Source organism: Phacochoerus africanus, chromosome 10, assembly GCF_016906955.1.
Source record: "Phacochoerus africanus isolate WHEZ1 chromosome 10, ROS_Pafr_v1, whole genome shotgun sequence".
NCBI lineage: Eukaryota > Metazoa > Chordata > Mammalia > Artiodactyla > Suidae > Phacochoerus > Phacochoerus africanus.
Window position 1 is genome coordinate 72,258,846 of NC_062553.1, and position 23,523 is coordinate 72,282,368.

Below are 23,523 nucleotides of genomic sequence, written 5' to 3' on the forward strand. Positions count from 1 at the left end.
AGGCACCAAGCAAGGAGCCCAGGCAGCTAGCACTCAAAATACCAGAATGCCGGACTTCCTGTCATGGCTCAACGGGTTAAGAACCCAACTAGTATCCATGAAGATGTGGGTTTGAGCGCTGGGCTCGCTCAGTGGGTTGGGGATCTGGCATTGCTGTGAGCTGTGGTGTAGGTCACAGATGCAGCTCAGATCCCGTTTTGCTGTGGCTGTGGCATAGGCCGGCAGCTGTAACTCCAGTTTGACCCCTAGCCTGGGAACATCCATATGTCTCATGCGTGGCCCTAAAAACAAACAAACAAAAAAACCCAATAGATTTCAGCAAAGCAATTTTTTTAATTTGAATTTTTATTCTTCTTGCTTATTAGGGCTGCACATGCAGTATATGGAGGTTCCCAGGCTAGGGATCAACCTGGAGCTGTAGCTGTCAGCCTACACCACAGCCACAGCAACTCGGGATCCTCAAGGATACTAGTCGGACTCATTTCTGCTGTGCCACAACAGGAATTCCCAGCAACGCATTTTTAAAGGCAAAGTGAGGTAGGGCTGTCCCACCATATATGATGAGCTGGTGCCTAGTGCTCCTATTAGCTGATGGAGAGATAACAGCGTGGAGTCACAGGAGTTAACATTATCAGTCCTTAGGCACCAGTGGGTCTGGGGGCTACAGGCTTGAGGTCATCCAGTAGATCGTTTCTTCCACTTGCTGGGGGCTTAGCATCTGTAAAACAACTCAGGACGTGTGCATCAGAGGCCCTTACCTGGACACCCAGACAGGAGCTGCAGCAGAGGATGTGGGGGTGGGGCCTGTCTCAGGAAGGTGCCACGGGTTCTGCTCCATTACACTGCCACTTCCTTGAGTTCTTTCCCAGGTTCCAGGTAGGCAAGATCTATCCTTCCTGGCCTGCGTTTACCTCCCTGACTAGAGGTCACAGTCACTGTCCTGGCAGTACGGTGGCCAAGGTCCTTCAGGCTGTGATCACAGTAAGCCTCAGTGCCGTTTCTGCCCCAGTTACCAACCCAGTACCGTAGTGGGAAGGTCCGAGCTGGGCCACCAACCACCCCGGTTCCTGTCCCTTCCCCTCGCCTCCTCATTCCCTCAGCCCCTTTCTCTCCTTTTCTGTCCTTCCTCTCAAATCTCTCTGATGGGCTTGTCTCTACTCTTTGTCAATTCATTAATAATGAACGACTGATGATAATTATATTTAACATGTATTGAGCTCTTACTGTGCGCCGGGTACATCATCTCATTGTTAATCTCACGTAAAACCCTATCTAGGAATAGGTTCGGTTATAATCTGCCTTTTACGATGAGGAAACTCAGAGCAGTTTAAGAAATGTAACTAAAATCTAAAGGCTAAACACCGGTGGTATGAGGATTAGAACTCAGGTCTATCAGACCTCAGAGCTGAGACTTTTAGCCACATTGCAGCCTTTCTCCATCCCCAGAAAAAAAATTTTTTTTTGTCTTTTTGCCTTTTTCTTGAGCCGCTCTCGCGGCATATGGAGGTTCCCAGGCTAGGGGTCTAATCGGAGCTATAGCCACTGGCCTACGCCAGAGCCACAGCAACACAGGATCCAAGCTGCATCTGCGACCTACACCACAGCTCACAGCAACACCGGATCCTTAACCCACTGAGCAAGGCCAGGGATCGAACCCACAACCTCATGGTTCCTAGTTGGATTCGTTAACCACTGAGCCACGATGGGAACTCCCAACCCCAGAATTTTATCAAAAGAGATTTCAACTGTTTTCACTTTGCCTGGCCTATGTCACAGCCCAGAAGTTGGTCCACCTGACTAGCGGGTCCCTCCACCCAGTATTTTTTGACTCATTGCTAAAACCTTGCTTGCTCCAGATCCTTGGCTTCACACAAGACCATTTTCCTATCACCATATCCTCTCTTCAGAGAGTTGAAATGTATGTATTTTTGGGAAATCGTTATCTCTTAAGTCCTTCAGGGTCTCTTACACATTCTAAAAGTTGCTTCAGATGAAAATGAGATTAATCCAGGCTCTTTGATTAATGTCTTTAGTTTTTAGGCAAACAAAAGTCCTTGAGTGGAAAAGCAACTTCTACTTACTTGCCTAAACAGCAAGTTAATAACAAAGCAGGGGTGAGAACCCACATCTCCTGACACCTGGGCTATTATTATTCTGATGTACGTAACACTCTTGAAATGGTACTGGCAGACTAGCAAAGGAATAGGTACTAGTAGCTTTACTTTCTGCACATCAAAGTGGATTCTTGGATCTCAAAAAAGTGTTTCTAAGCCGCAGAAAGATTCCCCTACAGTCTTACTGTTCAAAAGTTCTCAGCGTAAAATACATGATAACTCACCTCCCTTTTTTGCCAAAAATGAAGCACAACTACTCCCCTGACTCTGCCCTTCTAGAGCAGTGTAATCCTTGTTACCAAGTTCATTCTTTAGTTTCACAGCCTGAAGGACACCCACGGTTTCCCTTTGGCTTTGTCAGTTCTTTGTGTTATAAGGGCAGGATAGTAAGAAGTAAAGGCACTGACTTGCAAAGTGAAAAACTGTTTTGGAGAGCATCTCGTTTATATCCTGCAGCTTAGGGCAGTGTTAACACCAAGGTAGCTGCTAATTTTTATGTATTTATTACGAAGATATTAAAAGAATAGCATTTATTCAGCATCAGGATATGACAGAGGACTTCAGAATCCCCAGAAAGCTTTAAGCCATAGAGCCACACAAAGTCCCTTGGGAGGTGGGCAGGGATTATTGCTCCCTGTTATATTATATCGTATCATATAATAAGTAGTACAAAGAAAGACCAAGACAACTTCATGTGCTTTAAATCAATAAACCAAAAAAATATTAACATGTTACAAGAGCTAGGTGAAGATTATGTGGGATTTTTTTTTCCAGCCTTATTGAAATACAATTGATATACAATATTGTATAAGTTTAAAATGTAGAGCATCTTTATTTGATACATTTATAAATTGCAAAGTGATTATCACCATTGTATTAATTAGCACCTCTATTCAGTCACAGAGTTACTGTTTCTTTTTTTGTGGTGAGAACACTTAAAGTCTATTCCCATTCGAGAATGTATATGAGGAGTTCCTGTTGTGGTGCAATAGAAACGAATCTGACTAGCATCCATGAGGACATAGCTTCGATCCCTGGCCTCTCTCAGTGGGTTAAGGATCCAGCGTTGCCGTGAGCTGTGGTGTAGGTTGAAGATGTGGCTCGGATCTGGCGTTGCTGTGGCTGGGGTGTAGGCCGGAGGCTACAGCTCCGATGGGACCCCTAGCGTGGGAACCTCCCTATGCCGTGGGTGTAGCCCCAAAAAGCCAAAACATAAAAATAAAAAGAATGCATGTGATATAGTATTATTAGCTCTAATCACCCTGTTGTACTTTAGTTCCCCAGAACTTGTTAATCTTATAACTTAATGTTTGCACCCTTTGACCCAAATCCCCGCCTCCTCCCTTACACACAACCCATGGTAACCACCACTCTACTCCATTTTTCTGAGTTTGTCCTTTTTAGATTTTACATATACATGAGATCACGCAATATGTGTCTTTCTTTATCTGGCCTGTTTCACTTGGCATAATGCATCCAAGTTGTGGCACATGGCAAGATTTCCTTCTTTCCCATGCAATGTACATATTCCATTGTATGTACATTGCATGTGTTCTTTATCCGTTCCGTGTCTTGGCTGTTGTGAGTGATGCTGCAGTGAACGTGGGAGTGCAGATACCTCTTCAAGATCCTGATTTTGTTTCCTTTGGCTAGATACCCAGGAATGAGATCACTGGATCATATTAATAGCTCTGTTTTTAATTTTTTAGAGGAAATTCCACACTATTTTCCATAGTAGCCATACCGATTAGCATTCTCACCAACAGTGCCCTAAGATTTATGAGGGAATTCTGTAAACTAAGTTTGCAATATTTTTCTGTCAGAATAAAAATAAAAATAAAGCAGAGAATAACAATGGCTACTAAGAGTATTTCCTTGATTGTTTTCAATCTCTGAGGATACAGCAGGCTCTGCTTCAAAGTCCATAAATCTCATTGATGAAGCGATCAGCTGAGATTGTTCCTCATGCTGGGGGTCCCTTTCCCGTGTCTCCCCAGGCGCAGTGAACCTGCAGGCCGACCTCACTCTTGGCATTCAACCAAATTTGGCGAAAACCAACCCGATGCCAGCATGATGCAGATATCTCAGGGCTCGATCGGCACTCCTTGGCCCCAAAGCTACCACTCCAGGTAAGTGGCCATGACTGAGACCCAGGGCTTCCTACTCTAAGATGTCCTGTTCCCAGAAAAGACTATTTTCTTTTTTTCTTCCTTTTTTTTTTCTTTTTTCTTTTCCATGTGCACCTTCGGCATATGGAAGTTCCTGGGCTAGAGTTTGAATCTGAGCTGCAGCTGCCAGAGTACACTGCAGCTTGTGGCAGTGCCAGATCCTTAACTCACTGAACAAAGCCAGGGATCGAACCTGCATCCTCACAGCCGCTATGTTGGGTCCTTAACCCTCTGAGCCACAACAGGAACTCCTAGACTATCTGCTTATACTTCTGCTGAGTATTATATCTCTCTACCCACTAGCCTCATCCTCTCAAAACCCCTAACATGTCTGAGTCATCTTCACATCCTGGGCTAGAGTGGCGTGAAGGGAGGCCAGGATTATTTTGGGCGCTGACTGGCCATTTGAGATCCTTGTGGGGTCTGTCGATTCTCCGTCAGACAGACATTTCTCAATTACACGTTATAACCTGTGCTGGAAGCAGCGACATCCCCTTCCCTTCATGCCTCACGTCCTTCTTTCTGTAGTCACATATGTCTGTTTTTTTATCGGAATGATCAAATTCTGTATTTGAACTTCACACTTGGTTTTTCTCCCTCTCTTAAGGCGAGTTAACAACTTAGCTCCCACAGAAGCAGTGTGCACCCCGATCACTGCTGTGTGCACTTCATCTTGGGTGATCCTTACCTACTCCCTCAAAACAGATACAGTGTCCTTAACCCCCTTTCACAGGACAGGACAGTGAGGCTGGAGAGACAGACTTGGCCAAGGTCAAACATCTGACCAGCCCCCAAGTCAAGACTCACATCCAGCCCCCAAGTCAGGTTTCAGAGCTGTGGCATGTAACCAGTAGCTAACATTCCTCTACAGTAGTTATTTTATTTATTTATTTATTTATTTTTTGTCTTTTTGCCTTTTCTGGGGCTGCTCCCGCAGCATATGGAGGTTCCCAGGCTGGGGGTCCAATTGGAGCTGTAGCCGCCAGCCTATGCCAGAGCCACAGCAACACGGGATCCCAGCCGCATCTGCCACCTACACCACAGCTCATGGCAACGCCGGATCCTTAACCCACTGAGCGAGGCCAGGAATCGGACCCACATCCTCATTGTTCCTAGTCGGGTTCGTTAACCACTGAGCCACGTCGGGAACTCCAGACCTCAGTTAAATCTCAAGTTCCCCTCCTGTTACTTAAGCTTGAGTAAATCACTTTACCTCTTTGATCTCAGTTTCCTTGTCTGCAAAATAAAATTAATAATACATACTTAATTGGATCGTAGTGAGGACTAAGCAGGATAACATATGTAAAACATTTAGTTTAGTTCCTGGAACGTAGGAGGCACTCAATAATTATGAAAACCAATTATGATAATTAGGCTGAAGACTTATCCGAAGCACCGTGAAACCTAGCTTTGAGTTGGGTTGATGCCATAAACTTACACAGTGCAGGTGTGTATCACTGAGTACCCCTCAGCAATGGGGCCCTTTGGAGCCTCCTAACCCCCTAGCCTTAGGAGACCCTAAATCTGATGTCATACTGTGCCCTAAAAAACACACTGGCCCAAAGAGAAAAATGAGGCAGCTGCAATCTGTGTTAGAGTAACTGCTCGCAGTAACTATGGGGAGCTCCCCAGGGCCCCAGGAGAAGGCGGCGCTGGCTTCAGAAATACGTAATACCGTATTTAAAAAAAAAAAACAATTTATTTGAAAAGTAGGAAATAAACAGTGTGATTTTAACATATATTTAGAATATGTACAAAGCTAGAAAAAGTTAAACTACAGAAAAGAAGGCAGAGAGAGAAGTACGATATTTTGAAGGCTGTGCCATTCCTCCTCCGCGTCCCAGCCTCCAGAGGGGTGTGGATCTTGACCCTCTAATTCAGGCTTCAGAACAGCCTCCCCCGACAGAGTGACTGGCAGGGCAAGAGCTCTGTGTGGGGTGCAGAGGGAGATAGGAAGCTCAGGTCACCCCGGATGACACAGCACAGAGATTCTTTTCTGCCCCCGCATGCACGTAGCGTCCTATGGTCTGTTCAGCCGCCCGCTGGCAGCTCTGGCAGAAGCTCTGCATCACGTTTCCGAGGAGCACAGTGGCATCTAGTGGCCTGGTGCTCCACACCCCTGGGACAGCCTTCCTTTAGCTCCAGAAACCCAGTCCCTGTCCTAAATGTGTGGCTCTGTTTCTCATTCTTCTTAAAGCAGGAGGAGGGAGCTTGGGCCTGGGCAGAAGCCAGAGAGAGGGAGAGAGTGGTTCAAAGAGGCTGAAGACACGTCATTGGCACTGTCTGCTGGCTCCCATCGGGAATTTCACTGCAATCGTACTTCAGCTGCTTTTGTCAGACCCTCATCACTGTCTTTTTGCTGTCCCCTGGAAGTCCCACAGTGGCCCTAAAGTATCAGAACTTCTAAAGGCCTGGGACTTTAGAAGAAGCCTTGAAAAGTCATGTGATCTGGTTCCCTCCCGAGAGGCTGAAAGAACAGTCTTAAAATATTGAAGAAGCCGTACGTGTTCATCAATTCATTCTTTCAGCAAATATGCCTGGAATACTCTCTATGTCATGGATGATTTCCAGTTACTGAGGGCAGAGGGCTGAAGAAGACATAAAACCCCCTACCCCAGAATATTTATTGTTTCCCCAGATGCAGTCCTTGGAATAATCATCCATTAGGTGCTCCTTAGAGAAAAGTTTCTGGGATCATTTAAGTTGAGAAAACACTGCTTAGTGGAGTTCCCGTCGTGGCTCAGTGGTTAACAAATCTGACTGGGAACCATGAGGTTGCAGGTTTGATCCCTGGCCTCACTCAGTGGGTTAAGGATCCGGTGTTGCCATGAGCTGTGGTGTAGGTTGCAGACTCGGCTCAGATCCTGCATTGCTGTGGCTGTGGTGTAGGCCGGCAGCTACAGCTCCGATTCGACCCCTATCCTGGGAACCTCCATATGCCACGGGAGCGGCCCAAGAAATGGCAGAAAAGACAAAAAAAAAGAAGAAGAAAAGAAAGAAAACACTGCTTTGTATATTTTCCTTTAAGCATATCACATAAGCAACAGTGTATGACGGACTCTGACATCTTAAAGTAACTACCAAGTATTGGGGAAATAACTATTAAAAAATAATAAAATTGGGGAAATAACTATTAAAAACAATAAAAATAAAAGTATTGGGGAAATAACTACTAAAAAATAAGAATAATAAAAAATAAAAATAAAGAATTAAAGTAACTACAGTTATTCAACTTGTTTAGCTCAGTATTATCCAAACATATCTGATCGTCTAAGGAATTCAGGTTCCGGATGTACCTTTAGGCAATGTTGTCATACACATGTTTTGTGCTCTTTGCTGTGTTTTAAGTATTTAGAAAGTACTTTTAAGCAGATAGGATGTCATGTCAAATGGTACATGTCCATGAAGAAAAAAATAAAGCAGAGGCACAGGGAGGAAGGAGGGGAGAGGTACGTTTTCGAGAGTGAGGTCCAGGAAGTCCTCGCTGATGCAGAGACTTAAATAAAGGAAGGGAGTGAGCTGGCGTAGAGCGTTTCTTGTGGTGGGAACCATGAGGATGAACTCCCAAGACCCTGACGTTTGAGGCTGTAAGTTGCCCACTAACCTGGAGTGCAGCGAGCAAGAAGGAGGGTGAAAATGAGGTTGAAGTCGCCAGACCACAGTAAGAAGTCTGACACACTCGGTGTGCTCCTCTTGAGCATGAGGCTATCTCTGCGTGGGCTGAAACTATTCAGGGGTCGCAGACCTTCATGCCAAGTTCTTCTCGACCATCACTAAGCGTGCCATCTTGGAAGCAGGAATGGCAAGGGTAATCAGAAGGACGGCCTCCAGAACATGGTAGGAGAACTTGTTCCTAGAAGGCCATGTCAGGGCACTCAGTGGCACAGCATAGGTCTATTTGTCATAGTCCCCAGTCTGCTTGGGAATGGGAATTCCAAGGGACAGAGCCCTCTCTGAGTGGCAGGGAGAAGCATGCGTGTGTCACATTCCATCGGAGGCTGGTGGGTTGCATTTCCTTTGGCTCTGAGATGGACCCCACTCTACCCTTTCTGCCTGGAGCAGTGTATACCAGTGATTTCATATTTCTAAATATCATCTGTATTTTGAGATCTGAGGAGATGGCATTTCCTCCGACTTGGTAGTTGTTTCAGTTAACCCACTGGTTTATGCACTTTGAGGTTTTTTTGTTTTGTTTTTTGTTTTGTTTTTTTTTTGTTTTGTTTTGTTTTGTTTTTTTGCATGTTCCTCAGTTAGATTTGAGTTATCCTTTTAGCAAAAGACTGCTAACATTCTTAGCAGTTGGGAGGAGAATTAAGCAGTGTCTGCCACCTGCATAGTGAGCAAAACAGCTCTTGTGGGATCTACTGCTTCCTTGTCCCCTCAGAGTGGCAGCTCTGAATCTTCTGTTGGAGGAGCTAAAGGGAAGCACGAGTGGATCATGTGGGATCAAGCTCACCTGAGCCATGTCAGGTGCATTTTCAACACAGCCTCTTCATGCAAAGGGGAACATGGTGGCAAAAGCTGGCAGTGACATATGGCCATGGCCCTGAGTGCCAGATCTGATTTCCCTAATCTGCCTCAGGAGCTCTTCTCTTCGTTTCTCTCTTGAATTTACACCTGTCTGCCCCAAAGCGGGCTGCTCCCTTCAGTGAGTTCACTTGCCCTGATAGAGAAAGATTACCTTCTGGAGGGGAGTGGCCGAAAATGTGGCCTTCCTTTCCTTGAATTCCAGCACCAGTTTTGACTCCGATTATGTTCCTTCTGGTCACTTCCCATGTGCTCTGAAGACAGTCCAGCCGTAAAGCATTATCACACACGCGGCCAGTAAGACACCGTATTTACTTAGATGGAATCTAGAAAAACAGTAATAAGTCCATGACTTTTCATAGCACTTAGGTGCCTATTCATTTAACAATGAAAAACCTGGAGTTCCCGTTGTGGCTCAGTGATTAACGAATCCAACTGGGAACCATGAGGTTGCGGGTCCGATCCCTGGCCTTGCTCAGTGGCTTAAGGATCTGGCTTTGCCATGAGCTGTGGTGTAGGTTGCAGATGCAGCTCAGATCCTGCATTGCTGTGGCTGTGGTGTAGGCTGGCAGCTGTAGCTCTGATTAGACCCCTAGCCTGGGAACCTCCATATGCTGCGGGAGTGGCCCTAGAAAAGGCAAAAAGACAAAAAACAAAAAAAAAAAAAGGAAAACTTTAGGCAAGAACTCTTGGTTCTTCTTTAAAAAGCAGTGAGTCTCAAGTGTTTGAACTATGGAGACTGCGCTTTGGTTATTGAACTGCTTATTCCTTCCTATGTCTATATCCTCCCTCCCCCAGGATGCTGGGGAAGTGTATTTTGAGTTTATAATTAAGGCTAATTATAAGGAGCTCTGTGTCATGGCACTTTCTGGGATGTACCCTGCCAGGAGTGAGGTCCCTCCCCTGCCCCAGCAGGCTCTGAGGGTCACTGGAGGAGCTTGTGAAGGAGAAGGTGTCACCCTCCAGTGTACGACGCCGGGAGGTCATCTGTGGGTGATGGGCTCCGGTGTTGGAGACTTCTTACCGAGCCTCTCTGTATTCCTTTCATCCAGTTTTGTGTTGGGCTTTCTCACCACAAACAAGATTGTCTGTTGTACAGTTGAGATTCCAGGAAGATTGCCAGGGAGTAGCCCTTTAATTCCATAAAAAGGAAAGATGTCAACTAAAGCCATGGACATGTACAGAGTGTCCCTCAGCCAGTTGCATGCCTGGTCTCTTACTAAGCGGTGCCCTTCTTCCCACAGGAGACACAAAATGTCAGTCTCCATCACTCCCCTCCCCCCCTTTGCTTGCCCACCTCTCTCATTTCTTGGCATGTGCAGAATGTCGTAGCAGATCACATCAGTGTGCTGCGTGGCCTCTGCGTGCCCCCTGCTTCTCCCCTGGCGAGCCTGGGTGATTAATTAGAGGCACGTTGGTGACAGTCTTGGGCAGTCACTCCTAGTGACGACATGTGGGGAGGCCGAGCAAGGCCCAAATATGGCCCTTTCACCCACCCTTCCAGAAACCAAACATCTTGCACAAGAGTACATTTATAAGCTGGGTGCTGTGCCTGGACACCGCCCGATTGATGAGGGCTCGGTGCTGACTGCTTTGCCTGCCTTTCTTGCAGCTCCTCCACCAGTGACCTCTCCAGCTACGACCATGCTTATCTGAGGCGGAGCCCTGACCAGTGCAGCTCCCAGGGGAGCATGGAAAGCCTGGAGCCCAGCGGGGGATACCCAGCCTGCCACCTTCTCTCCCCGGCCAAGTCCACCAGCAGCATCGACCAGCTCGGCCACCTCCATAACAAGAGAGACTCGGCGTACAGCTCCTTCTCCACCAGTTCTAGCATCCTCGAGTATCCACCTCCTGGCATGTCTGGCCGGGAGCGTTCAGGCTCCACGGATGCCACTTCTGCTCGAGGTGGCCTCCTGGAAGGAATGAGGCAGGCAGACATCCGCTACGTCAAGACAGTCTATGATCCCCGGAGGGGGGTCTCAGCAGAGTATGAGGTGAACTCGGCAGCACTGCTGCTGCCCGGGAGGGAGGCCCGAGCCTCAACAGATGGTCAGAGCTATGAGAAATGGCATAATGTTCCCCGGAGCAAGGGCACAATACCCTCCTCTTGGAGCCAGCAGTGCCCCAGTTCCCTGGAGACTGCCACTGACAACTTGCCTCCTAAAGTGGCCGCACCCTTGCCCCCAGCTCGGAGTGACAGTTATGCAGCCTTTCGGCAGCGAGAGCGGCCCAGCTCTTGGTCTAGCCTGGATCAGAAACGGTTCTGCCGGCCTCTGGCAAATTCAGCAGGTGCCCTGAAATCCGCCTTCCCAGAGGAACAGCTGCATACCGTGCTAGAGAAGAGTCCAGAAAACAGCCCCCCCATGAAACCCAAGCATAATTACACCCAGAAAGCCCAGCCTGGCCAACCTCTGCTGCCAACTGGCATCTACCCGGTACCTTCCCTGGAGCCGCACTTTGCCCAGGTGCCCCGGGCTTCCGTGAGCAGTAACGGCACCCTCTACCCTGCGCTGGCCAAGGAGGGTGGGTACACAGCTCCCCAGGGGGCTGGCAACAAGGTGGCTGCCCTTGATGAGAACGGGAACCAGAACGGATCCAGCAGGCCTGGCTTTGCCTTCTGCCAGCCCCTAGACTATGACTCAGTGTCCCCAGTAGAGAGGAAACCTGAGACGTCAGCCAAATGTGTCCCCTACAAAGTTCATTTCCCCTCGGTGCCTGAAAACGAAGAGGATCCCTCCCTGAAGAGGCATCTCATGCCTCTCCACGGCAACAGCCCCCATCCCGGTGAGAGAAAAAGCACCCATGGCAACAAATATTCTCATTACCCCGGTCCCCACTCCCCCGAGGCTCAGGCCTGGGAGGTGGGTGATGACAGATCTTTCCTGCCCCCAGAGCCTTGGGACGGAGATTTCCATGAAGACCACAACGCCAACCTCCGGGGTAGGCCCGACAGAGGCAGCCTAGGCCAGAGCATGCCAGGCAACTTTGGCAAGACCAAATCTGCCTTCTCCTCCCTCCAGAACATTCCCGAGGATCTAAGGGGGCAGAGCGGCCTGGATCTAGGCCGGGGAGCCCAGCAGATGTACCTGGAGGGCCCAGCCCCCTGTGTAGTCAACAGCAAGGCAGAAGACTGTGGAAGGAAAGTTGCTCCCAATCACAGGAGCCAACTGGACAGGTCAGGTTCCTATCTAAGGCCCGAGGGGAGAACTGGTGCCTTGGCTTCTTTCCACAGTTCAGACCCAAGATGTGAAGAGCCGCCCTCCCCACCCCCCCAGGAGACAGCCAGTCTAGGCCGTAGGAGGCTCAGTTCCAGCAGCGCCTCGGCTCTGCAGGGCTTTCAGTACGAGAAGCCCCACTGCTCGGTGCTCGAGAAGGTTTTCAAGATCGAGCAACGAGAGCAAGGGAGCCAGAGACCCCCGAGTGCGGGCAGCTCTAGTTACGGCCATAACTACAGGCCCAGTAGGACACTCCCGACGTCCAGTACTGTGGGGAATGACTTGGAGGAGACAAAAGCCCACATCCGTTTTTCCGAAGGCGCAGAAGCGCTAGGCAATGGGGAACTGCACGTCAAAAACGGGGATCCCAAGTCGGAAGAGATGTCCTGGCAGCCGTGTGGTCAGCAGCCAAGACGTGGTGCCGAGGTTGGCTGGGGCCCCTCGCTGCGGGCCGGTGAGCCCCTGAGGCGGGACGCTCGCCTGCTCCGCAGCCAGAGCACCTTCCAGCTCTTTAGCGAGGCCGAGGAGGCCGCTTGGCGGGACGACAGGCCTGGGTCGCCCGAGTCACCCGTGCTGGACGCCCCCTTCAGCCGCGCCTACCGGAACAGCATCAAGGATGCGCAGTCCCGCGTCCTGGGGGCCACCTCCTTTCGGCGCCGGGACCTCGAGCTGGGGACGTCCTCGACTTCCAGACCGAGGGGGCCACGACCCGCCTCAGCCCACGTGGGGCTGCGCAGCCCGGAGGCGCCGGCTGCCGCCTCCCCGCACACCCCGCGCGAGCGGCACAGCGTGACCCCTGCGGAGAGCGACCCGGCCCGGCCCGCACTGCCCACCGCCCGGAGGGGCCCGCGCCGGCGCCTGACCCCCGAGCAGAAGAAGCGATCATATTCAGAGCCCGAGAAGATGCACGAGGTGGGGGTCTCAGAGGAGGCCGACCCGGAGCCGCCGGGCCCGCCTAGGAAGGGGCCACCTGGCCTGGAGAACTCGATGGCCGACCGCCGCCTCATCTTCGAGCGCGATGGCAGGGCCTGCTCGACCCTCAGCCTGTCGGGGCCCGAGCTGAAGCAGTTCCAGCAGAGCGCCCTGGCCGACTACATTCAGCGCAAGACCGGCAAGCGGCCCGCCACCGCCACCGCCACCGCCACCACCGCCTGCAGCCTCCAGGAGCCCGGGCCGCTGCGGGAGCGCGCCCAGAGTGTTTACTTCCAGCCCGCGCTGGAGGGCCCGGGCCTGGCTGCGGCCTCCAGCCTCTCCTCGCTGCGGGAGCCCAGCCTGCCCCCACGCCGGGAGGCCACCCTCCTGCCGGCCACTGCGGCGGGGGGTGGCGGGGAGCCCCCGCGGGCCTCCCGAGATCGCAGCAGCTCCTTCGCCGGCAGCCGCCTCCTCGTCGGGGAACGGCGCCGCGGGGACCAAGCCCCGAGAGAGCTGCCTGGTGGCGCCAACAGTGGGCCAAAAGGCCCCCAAAGGCTGGACAGGACCCCTGGAGAGCCCTCCCCCTGGGGGGCTGCGGCCGGGAGGGCCGCGAAGTCCATGTCCGCCGAGGACCTGCTAGAGCGCCTGGACGTCCGCGCTGTCCCAGTCCACGTGAGGTCACGGTCATCTCCCACTGCAGACAAACGCCAGGTACGTGCGGGCCGCAGGGCCTAGGACTGCCCCGTCCATCCTGGAAGCTTTAGTGCTCCTCCAAGCCCACCTCCTCCCTTCTTTTTCCTTTTACGTGCAAGAGACTAGTATTTGTTTTCGTAAAGTGATGTCTTTCTCAATGTCCCTCTGGGATGAGATCCTTAGGAGATACAGCTCCACCGCGAAATCTATACAGCTGTATAGATAGCTTATGTAGATACATATGTATACATGTAGCTATCTGTATACGTGTATCTATGCCTATAGACATACCACACACAATAAGCCCCATATCCCTGGTTAGGCACAGGAATGGAAAATATTTGGAAAAATCCCAGAAAGTTTCATAAAGCAAAACTTGAATTTGCCAGCACACTGGCAACTCTTTACATGGTGTTTACATTATAGGTGATCTAAAGATGATTTAAAGTATACAGGAAGATGTATGTAGGTTATATGCAATACTATGACACTTTGTATAGCATCAGGCAGATTTTGGTATCCATCCCTAGGTCCTAGCGTGTACATGTTATATAGTGTGTGGTGTGTGTGTATACATACATGTATATATATGTGATGACTTCATTTTAATGTCACCCAGTTCTCAGTGTAAGAATTAGGTTAGGAAAAGTTAGGGATTAATTTTTCTAATCTGAGTTTTTGGCTTTTTTTCTGCGTTTTGCTTTTTTGGTCTTTTTTAAACAATCATGTAATGGAGGCTGTGTTTCATTTTAAAGATTTTAGCTTCACACTCACTTTGTTTCTATTAGACTTTTGCGTTTACAAAATAGGTACAGTTACTGGCTTTGATAATTGCTGGTTATTGAGTTTCAGGCCCTCAACTAAGTATGCCTTTACATCTCATCAATCCTCATAAGTATCCTGTGCAATAGAATATATTATCCATATCAAACCCATGTCTCTCTGACTTTTATCTGAGCTCTTTCTGTGCACTACCTTGGCAAGATGGAAGAATGTCAGACTTTTAAATTCTGACATAAAGGAACTTTCTAACAGAGGCTCCAACCATGCCAAGATCATGAGGCGCTTTCCACTGGAAATTTTAGGCAGAGCTAGAAATAAAACCCAAGCCCTGTGACTCCCAGGAGTCCATTAATTTCAGTTCTTAGACCGTCCTTAAGCTTCACTTGCACTGCAGATCAGCATCCTGCCTTGTGGTTCCCTACCCAGGTAAGAAGGATAGGAGGAGTCCATGTATATGGAACCACAGGTTACAACACCCCTCAGATTCTCTTTTCCCTGGCAGAGAATTCAATCACTCAGCAAGCATTTGTAGAATGTCTGTTCTATGAAAAGGACTATAGCTTTGAAAGAGATGTGAAGGAGAATAAGCCTCATGCCTTGCCGGGGTTCACAACTAAGCACAGAATATGAATTTTTCTAGAATGAACACACAATAAGAATTTTTCTAGAACTAAGATGAAAGCTTTAGTGGTGGTCAAAAGTAACATGCTATGGGAGGGAAAGTGATTCATTCTGACTGATGGGATCTGAGAGCGCCTCTCTTGCAGGAGATGGGATTTGAGCCAGGCTGTCAAGGATGGGAAGGACGTTGACAGAGGTTTGGGGGTTGTGTGTGGGAGGCAGAGGAAGCAGCTTCAGACAAAGAGAGATTAGCCATTACTGCCTAAGAAATGCACTTGCTGCACTGCTTCTGAAACACATACACAGCCTTCTGAGAGATGACCCGGCTCCCTTCCAGCTATATTCAGTTCAGAAATATTTTCTCCCTGGTATGCACACACGCATACAAAAATCTATAGAAGCAATCCTCCGAGAGCTGTTTTCCTCCCCTTAGAATGAAGAACAGGGCTAATTTCCTCTTTACCCTGCCCCTAAAACGCTTTTAAATCCATATTTGTAACATGCCATTCTGGCTAGTTTGGTGGGCTTTAGAAGCTTACTGCCTAGCAAAGCAAAACATTTCCTTCATTTCTCTCCCCATGTTCTAAAGAAGATAGAAATGTTTAGGTGAAAACCAAGCCACCTTCTGTTGTTTATTCCCCACTAGATGTCATTATTCTCTTTGGGGGAATTGGTTGGATGGTTATGAATGTTATTTTGCCTTCCCTTCCAAATATTTCTCAAGCCTGGTAAGCTGGGAAATAGAGCTCAACCGTAAGTGGTAGAGAGCACTGGTCCCAGTTACATCCCAATTCTTTGTTTTTATTAAAAAGCACTTTGTAGGGAGTTCCCACCGTGGAACAGCGGAAATGAATCTGACGAGGAACCATGAGGTTGCGGGTTTGATCCCTGGCCTTGCTCAGTGGGTTAAGGATCCGGTGTTGCCGTGAGCTGTGGTGTAGGTTGCAGATGCAGCTCAGATCCTGCATTGCTGTGGCTCTGGCATAGGCCAGCGGCTACAGCTCCAATTAGACCCCTAGCCTGGGAACCTCCATATGCCATGGGAGCAGCCCTAGGAAAAAAAAAAAAAAAGGGCAAAAAATAAATAAATAAACAAATAAATAACCCCCTAGCCTGGTGCGGCATGTGATTACACGTCCATATGCCTCGGGTGTGGCCATAAAAAGCAAAAACAAAACAAAACAAAAAAAACGTTTTGTAGACAGGCACTAAATACAGAACATTTTTTAATGTTCTCTTCAATAGAGTACCACATTTAGAAATTATTTAACTTGGGGAATATCTTGCCAGAGGGAGGAACATCTTTCAATGTGAAATACTTTGCTGCTTTGCTCGGACAAATTCTGAAAATAGGTTATCATCTCTCAGATTGCCATTGCACCAAGGCTGTGTTCTTGGGCTTCCTCTTCCATTCCCTCACACAGCAGCCACACTGCACCTACCCTGAGACCTGGTCCACGGCAAGGTCAGCCCCTCGATCTTCTTCATACATCCGTTATCTACCTTGGTTGTAGAACTAGTTAAAAACAAGATAAAACCAGTCTCCACACAATTCTTGTGGTTATTATTTCAACATACTTTTTTTTTTTAATTTGAATAAATTCTGGGAACTTTACCATTACCCAGTCAAGCTTTGGGGAAGGTGTTAAATATGAATTTTTCGCATCTCAGCTTTAGAGAACTCCAAGAAATGAAGTGTCTCTGAGGAGACTAGCCTGCCCCCTGAATTAAACCTAAAATACAGAGTCTATTTCCAGTGCTGGCTCAGCCCAGGGCATCCTCAACAGATGCTGCTTGCTCCTGCCAGCTGGATGCTAACAGAGCAGGATTTTACAAGCTTTTGACAAAGATTCGGCTCCTTTTTAAAAGTCCATTAGTGAGGAGAGTTTCTGCTTCCAAAACAAGGTCAGCATGGAAATCAATTTCTCTTTATAAAAATTGATCATTCTTGGGCCTGATGATGACTGCAGAAAGCTGCCACTGTTCAGAGCCTGAGAGCAGCTCAGACACTCCCAGGCCTGCCCCTCTCCAGAGCCAGCTGTGGTCTGTCTCTGAGCAGGCAGCCTCCCGTTGCCTCTTCTTTAATCCCTCTTCATTGGAAAGGGGAAATTGCAGAACAAATGGATAATAGTGATGGAGCAGAAGGGCACATCAAATTCTTGGCTATCTCCTCCTTTCTATGAGATTTTGGAAAACTTAACTTCTTGAAAGTAGGTAGGCCCTGCCTGCAAAGCTACAAAAACAAATCCAAACATTTTTCTACCTTGGATATTGGAAATTCACACCTCTTCATTGCATAGTTCTAAAATATAGCAGAGGCTATAAAAAGAAACCTTTTGAAGAAAGGTTTCCTGATCGGGTCTTGTTTTTTTCCAGATGCTGAGTTAGGGTCCTCTGTGGTTCCCCCTGTGTCTTCAGAGATCTTCAGTTCTGACATGTAACACATTCATCGTATGATGATGTGACATACACTTAACTGCTGAGGAAATTGCTGTGTGCAAGGAGCCCCACAGGGTTCGATGTAGGCTGGAGTCTGTAAGAGGCAGCTTGTAAATCATCTTTAGCACCTCTCCACAGGCCCTTTGGCACTTGGGGATAAGTAACAGAATCAGCTTTCCACAAAGTGTGAAGTTACAAATAGCTACTAATAATCAAATGTGTATTATGTGCCAGTCATTGTACTGTGTTTTATAGGCATAAACTTAATCCTACCTGTGTGCCAAGAAGGAGATACTGTTGTTACCTCTATATTACAGAGGAGGGAAATGAGGCACAGAAGGGGTGAGAAATATGCCCAAGGTAATGGATCAAGCTTTTGACCCCATATTGTCCAACTCCAGAAGTCTGAAGTCACTATACCATACTGCTTCTTAGGATCAGAAAAGACTGGGGCTGGGTGGGTGGGAGGGACATGAAGTTAAACATCTTACATCTGAAAACTCCAGCCAGTGAATTGATTGCACTTTAACAGTAATCAATTACTGTCATTTACATGTAAATAACATTTTTAAATTTTTCAAATAAATTTCTAGGGAGTTCCCATTGTGGCTCAGTGGGTTGAGAACCCGACTAGTATCCATGAGGATGTGGGTTTGATCCTAGGCCTTGCTCAGTGGGTTAAGAATCTGGCATTGCTGTGAGCTGTGGTGTAGGTCACAGATGTGGCTTGGCTCCAGTGCAGCTGTGGCTGTGATGTAGGCCGGCAGCTGCAGCTCCAGTTCCATCCCTAGCCTGGGAACTTCTATATGCCACAGGTTCGGCCCTTAAAAGCAGATAGATAGATAGATAGATAGATAGATAGATAGATAGATAGATAGACAGACAGACAGACAGACAGACAGACAGACAGATAGATAAAATGAATTTCTAATTCCTTTTAGCAGATACTTGAAGCTGATATTCCAAAGTAGATGAATATTGTCTTCATATTTCACTGGTTACAGAGCTATTAGGATACCTAACTCAGAACTCAAAAGTAAGAGTGAGAATTCAGATTTGAAAGGATGGATGATTTTAAATGTGCTGCGACTCATGAAGAATAAGAACAAGTGTGTTTTTAAGTCAATGACAATTAGCAAAAACAGACACTTAACAACAGCCTCTGTTGGTCTAAGCCTATACCTAGGTTTTCTCACACAGCCGCTGCTTTTTCATAAACTGCCAAAATAATTTGTACTTCCTACCACTTTATAGAAAATGAAGTCTTCAGCCGTGCATATATGTCCAAACAAAGCAAATAAATGCAACAAGAGGCTTTCTACTAGAAGGGGAAGGCATTATCCTTCTGCCCAGATGGTGCTTCCATTGATAGGAGATTTGGAAGCGTCTCTCAATGGCCTATTACTGGGTCTAACTCCCATTATTTTATTGACGCCCACATAAATATCAAGCTCACGCTGTAATTCAAAGGAAATAATAGAATGGAAAGATATATATTTGAACATTTCTAGATTAGGAGCTTTAAAGGGACCTAGAGACTTTTCCAGTTAATTGCTGGCAAAGCTGAACATTCAGGTCCACAGAGGGGGTGGGGTGGAGAAAGACTTTAAAGGGACCCTAAAGTGTCATGGAGACGAGGAATTCCCATTCCCTCTGGTGATAACTGAGCAAGTCCGCGGCACAGGGAATTCCTTTCTCTCAAAGCACGGCCATCTGATTGCGTCCAGCTCAGCCACCACTCCCCTTGCCATCCCAGGGGTAAACCTTAGGCTCTGAGGAGATCAGCATTTGAATCCTAGCTCCTCCTCCATTTACTTAACTAGGTAAGATACTTATCTTCTCTGGGCACAGTTACCGCCCTGTCCCCATTGTCACAGATTAAATTACAGGAGAAATATCACAAATTATCCAGGCACATAATTTGAGGTTTGTAAAGAACTTGGCCGAGTGTCTGGCACACAGTAAATGCCCACTAAGAGGTGGCTGCAGTTACTAGCAATATTCAGGGTTGTTTGTTCTTTGGCCCTATGCCCACCTTTGCCTTTTCATTGCTTTTTAGTACCTTTACTGCTGATTGGGCGGGGTGGGGCTGGGGGGCGAGAGAGAAAGCGGGTGAAAAGCAATTAGTCCTTGTTCAAGTGAACTGAATTTTATACTGTCAAAAACTGACCTACAGCCCTTTCAGGAAACCTATATATACCCTTATTAAAAATAAAAACAGGGAGTTCCTGCTGTGGCTCAGTGGTAACAAACTTGACTAGTATCCATGAGGATGTGGGTTTTGATCCCTGGCCTTGCTCAGTGGGTTAAGGATCTGGCGTTGCTGTGCACTGTGGTGTAGGTAGGTGGCAGACATGGCTCAGATCCTGTGTTGCTGTGGCTGTGGTGTAGGCTGGCAGCTGCAGCTCTGATTCGACTCCTAGCCTGGGAATTTCCATGTGCTGCAGGTGCAGCCCTAAAAAGACAAAATTAATTAATCAAATCAGTGTCTGCCCGATTATAAACCAGATTCATATCTAATTCTTGACATTTTTGCTGAATTCAGTAACCTATCCTTTTCCTGTCATCTCCCATATTTCCCTATTGCTGTTTCAAAACTTGGCCCTTTGAAATAATTTGCATCATATTTCAGGTATAGCAGTTGTTTTTTGAAACCTAGAGATAATTGTTGTCAAACTTCTCTTGCTTAGCAAATATCTTTATTAGGAGAGGCACCTGGTGAGATAGACTGAGGTTCTGCCACTTGTGACCTTGGGGGCTAACCACTTGGGGCCCGTGTCCTCTTCCACGCGGTGGAGTTAGCAATACTTCTGGGGGCTTTTAGGATAAAGTGGGTTAGTATGTAAGAGTGCCGCCATGGTGCCTAACAGTAAATAGTAGACCTCCAAAACATGTTCCTTTTCCTTTCTACCTCCTCCCCTTGGTAAATTTAAATACCTGTCTGTTGGTAATAACACTGTGGCTTATGTTTTAAGGATGTGCTTTTGGGGGAAGACAATGGCTTTGGTCTTGTGAAGGATCCATGCTACTTGGCTGGCCCAGGATCCAGGTATGTATGTGTGTTTATGATGCCCTCTGCCTTATGAATGCTGCAGGAGTTAAATATTTCTGTTCTCTCTACCAGAAATTAAGATGTGGTATTATGATGTTTTATAGTATCGCGTGCTGCCATTTCAGTTTGTCTCAGCCCTGGGGAACTTTATTTTTTTATTTATATATGGCTTTTCCTAAGAATATTATTTAAAATAGGTTTTTGGAGTTTCCACTGTGGCACAGTGGGTTAAGGACCTAGCGTTGTTTCTGTGGCCCCATGGGTTACTGCTGAGGCGCGGGTTTGATCCCTGGCCCAGTGTTGCTGCAGCTGTGGCTCACATGTGATCCCTGGCCCAGGAACTTCCATGAGCTGAGGGTGCGGCAGAAAAGGAAAATGAACAATTAAAATAAAGTAGGTTGGAGACGTGCACTATTGAGGCAGTGGTTGAATTCTAGTAAGTTGAGTATCCAAATGGTTGGCAGATGTGCTCTTCTCAAATATATCCTCCGACTCTCACACGCAGGGCCTCTCTTCTGGCTCTGTGCCAAAGGATCAGGTCTGCAGAAAAAAGCACAAGGGGAAGAATGTGAGTTTCATGAATAGCTTCAAAGAGCAAAATAAACTCACAGGAAGCACCAGAATAAATAAATAATAATAATTAATAATATGAATAATAAATGAAGCTCTAAAATCGTTATTTTAGGCACTTAGATATACAAAATAGCAAGGAAGCCCTTTTTAAAAGATTGCCGTCAAAATCATTTCTCCTTGGTAGAAAGATATAACTATAGGACAATTTTTAGAATTTGAATTGTTGAACTAGTCACTTGGAGCTAAACAAGCAGAAATTTCCAAAGAGAGTTTCCCCTGGACCACATGCCTGTGTATCATTTTATCGCAGCGTTACAGGGCTATCTATCTACTGTAATCTTTTATGTAATATAGTTAGACCCTCCCTACTAGCTCCATGTTTTTTCAAGGCATTTCCTCAATTTTCGTGGTGTTTCATTTAGTCGTCGTTCCTCTCTTTTTCTGTATTCACCTTCTCAATAGCTCAACCTAATACCGCCAGCACGATCAGGAAGTGGGTATTGAGTTACCTCCCTCACTGCCAAGAGCAGCCATCTCTAGTTCCGTGCTCTTGCTCCTGTAGCTATGCCTAAAGTGAACAAAGTAGTCAAGGTGAGGCTGAGGACTTTAGTTAGTTTGGGTGCATTAAATAAAAGCTTGAGACAGAAGAAGACTAACAACAGTAAACCAGAGCTCTGCCGAAAGAGAATTGATCTGAAGTCTTCGGGTGAAACTAACGTCAACTACAAAAAAAATCAAATAGCTCGATTACAAAAAGGACTTGAATAGACATTTCTCCAAATGGCCAACAGGACCTGAAAAGACACTCCACATCAGCAGAGACATGCATATCAAAATCACACTCATTGGGATGACTGCTATCAAAAAAACCCTAAAAGAACAAGTGTTGGTGAGAATGTGGAGAAACTGGAACCCTTGTGCACTGCTGGTGGGATTCCAAAATGGTGAGGCTGCCATGGGAAACATTATGAAGGTTCCTCAAAAACTTAAAAATCTGCTGTGTATCCCACTTCTGAGCATAAACCCAAAAGAATAGAAAGCAGTGTCTTGAAGAGATATTTTCACACCCATGTTTGCAGCAGCACTGTTCCAAGTAGCAAAGAAGTGAAAGCAACCTAGATGTCCACTGATGGATGGATAAACAGAAGGTGCTGTGTGCATTCAGTGGAATATTATTTAGCCTTCAAAAAGAAGGAGATGCTGTCACATGCTACAACATCGATGAACCTTGAGGACGTTATGCCAAGCAAAATAAGCTGGTCATGCATACTTTATAATTCCACTTGTATGAGGTATCTAAAGTGGTTGAATTTATAGAAAGTAGAATGGTGGTTACAAGGACTGGAGAAGGGAGAAAAGAGAAGTTGTTGCTGTGGCCCTTAAAAGACAAAAGACTAAAAAAAAAAAGAAAAAGAATTTCAAATTGAAATGAATTTAAATTTAAAGTAGTAAATTTTATGTTTGTAAATTTTAGGTTTTTTAACATTTAAAAAATGCTATGAAGGGAAGAAATGAGACTAACAAAACTTCATTCTTGAATATTAAGATTCCTGGATACGTATCAGCAGATGTTTGACTGTTACACTCTATTCTTAAAGAGACTAAAACAGTCTGTCACTGGACCAGAGCATGGAAGCAGAGCTAGGTGACAGGATGTCAAACCCAGGGGACCTTTCAAAAGCTTAAAAAAAAAAAAAAAATCCCTGAGTTCCCTTTGGCTCAGTGATTAACGAACCCGACTAGGATCCATGAGGATGTGGGTTTGATCCCTGGTCTCGCTCTGTGGGTTAAGGATCCAGCATTGCTGTGAGCTATGGTGTAGGTCGAAGACACACTTGGATCCTGCGTGGCTGTGGCTGCAGTGTAGGCCAGCAGCTGTATCTCCGATTCAGCCCCTAGCCCGGGAGCGTCCATATGCCGCAGGTGCGCCCCCCCCCAAAAAAATCCACTTTGTGGATGTGTAATTTATTTACAATAAAGTCTACCCATCTTAAAAAAAAAAAAAAAAAGAGAGAGAGAGAGACTGAAACAAATTTTTGGGGGTTTTTGTTTTGCTTTTTAGGGCTGCACCCAAGGCATATGGAGATTCCCAGGCCAGGGGTCCAATCAGAGCTACAGCTGATGGCCTAAACCACAGCCACAGCAGTGCCAGATCCTTAACCCACTAAGGGAGGCCAGAGATCGAACCACAACCTCATGGTTCCTAGTGGATTCATTTCCCCTGAGCCATGACAGGAACTCCAGAAACAAAAATCTTTTTGTCTCTATTCTTTATTCTTGGAAAACAATCACCAGGGAAAAATAATCTCAGCCAAACTAAACTCTGTTACATTGAAGAAAATGCAGTTTAAGTATGGTTCCTATAAACCTATAAATGAGGAATATTATATCAAGGTTTATTTAGGCTAGATCTTTAAAAGATAACT

At 46.8% G+C, this 23,523-nt stretch overlaps 1 protein-coding gene across 8 annotated transcripts in view; it reads left to right on the forward strand.

Moving 5' to 3' along the window:
• Positions 1-23,523, forward strand: part of SHROOM3 (shroom family member 3) — a 347,616-nt gene that overhangs the window by 298,419 nt on the left and 25,674 nt on the right. For all 8 annotated transcript variants that reach the window (XM_047799667.1, XM_047799666.1, XM_047799670.1 and 5 more), the window contains 3 exons: positions 4,112-4,243; positions 10,422-13,647; positions 20,448-20,521. In XM_047799667.1, coding sequence (XP_047655623.1) covers positions 4,112-4,243; positions 10,422-13,647; positions 20,448-20,521 — 3,432 coding nt within the window. The remainder of the gene's footprint in view (positions 1-4,111; positions 4,244-10,421; positions 13,648-20,447; positions 20,522-23,523) is intronic.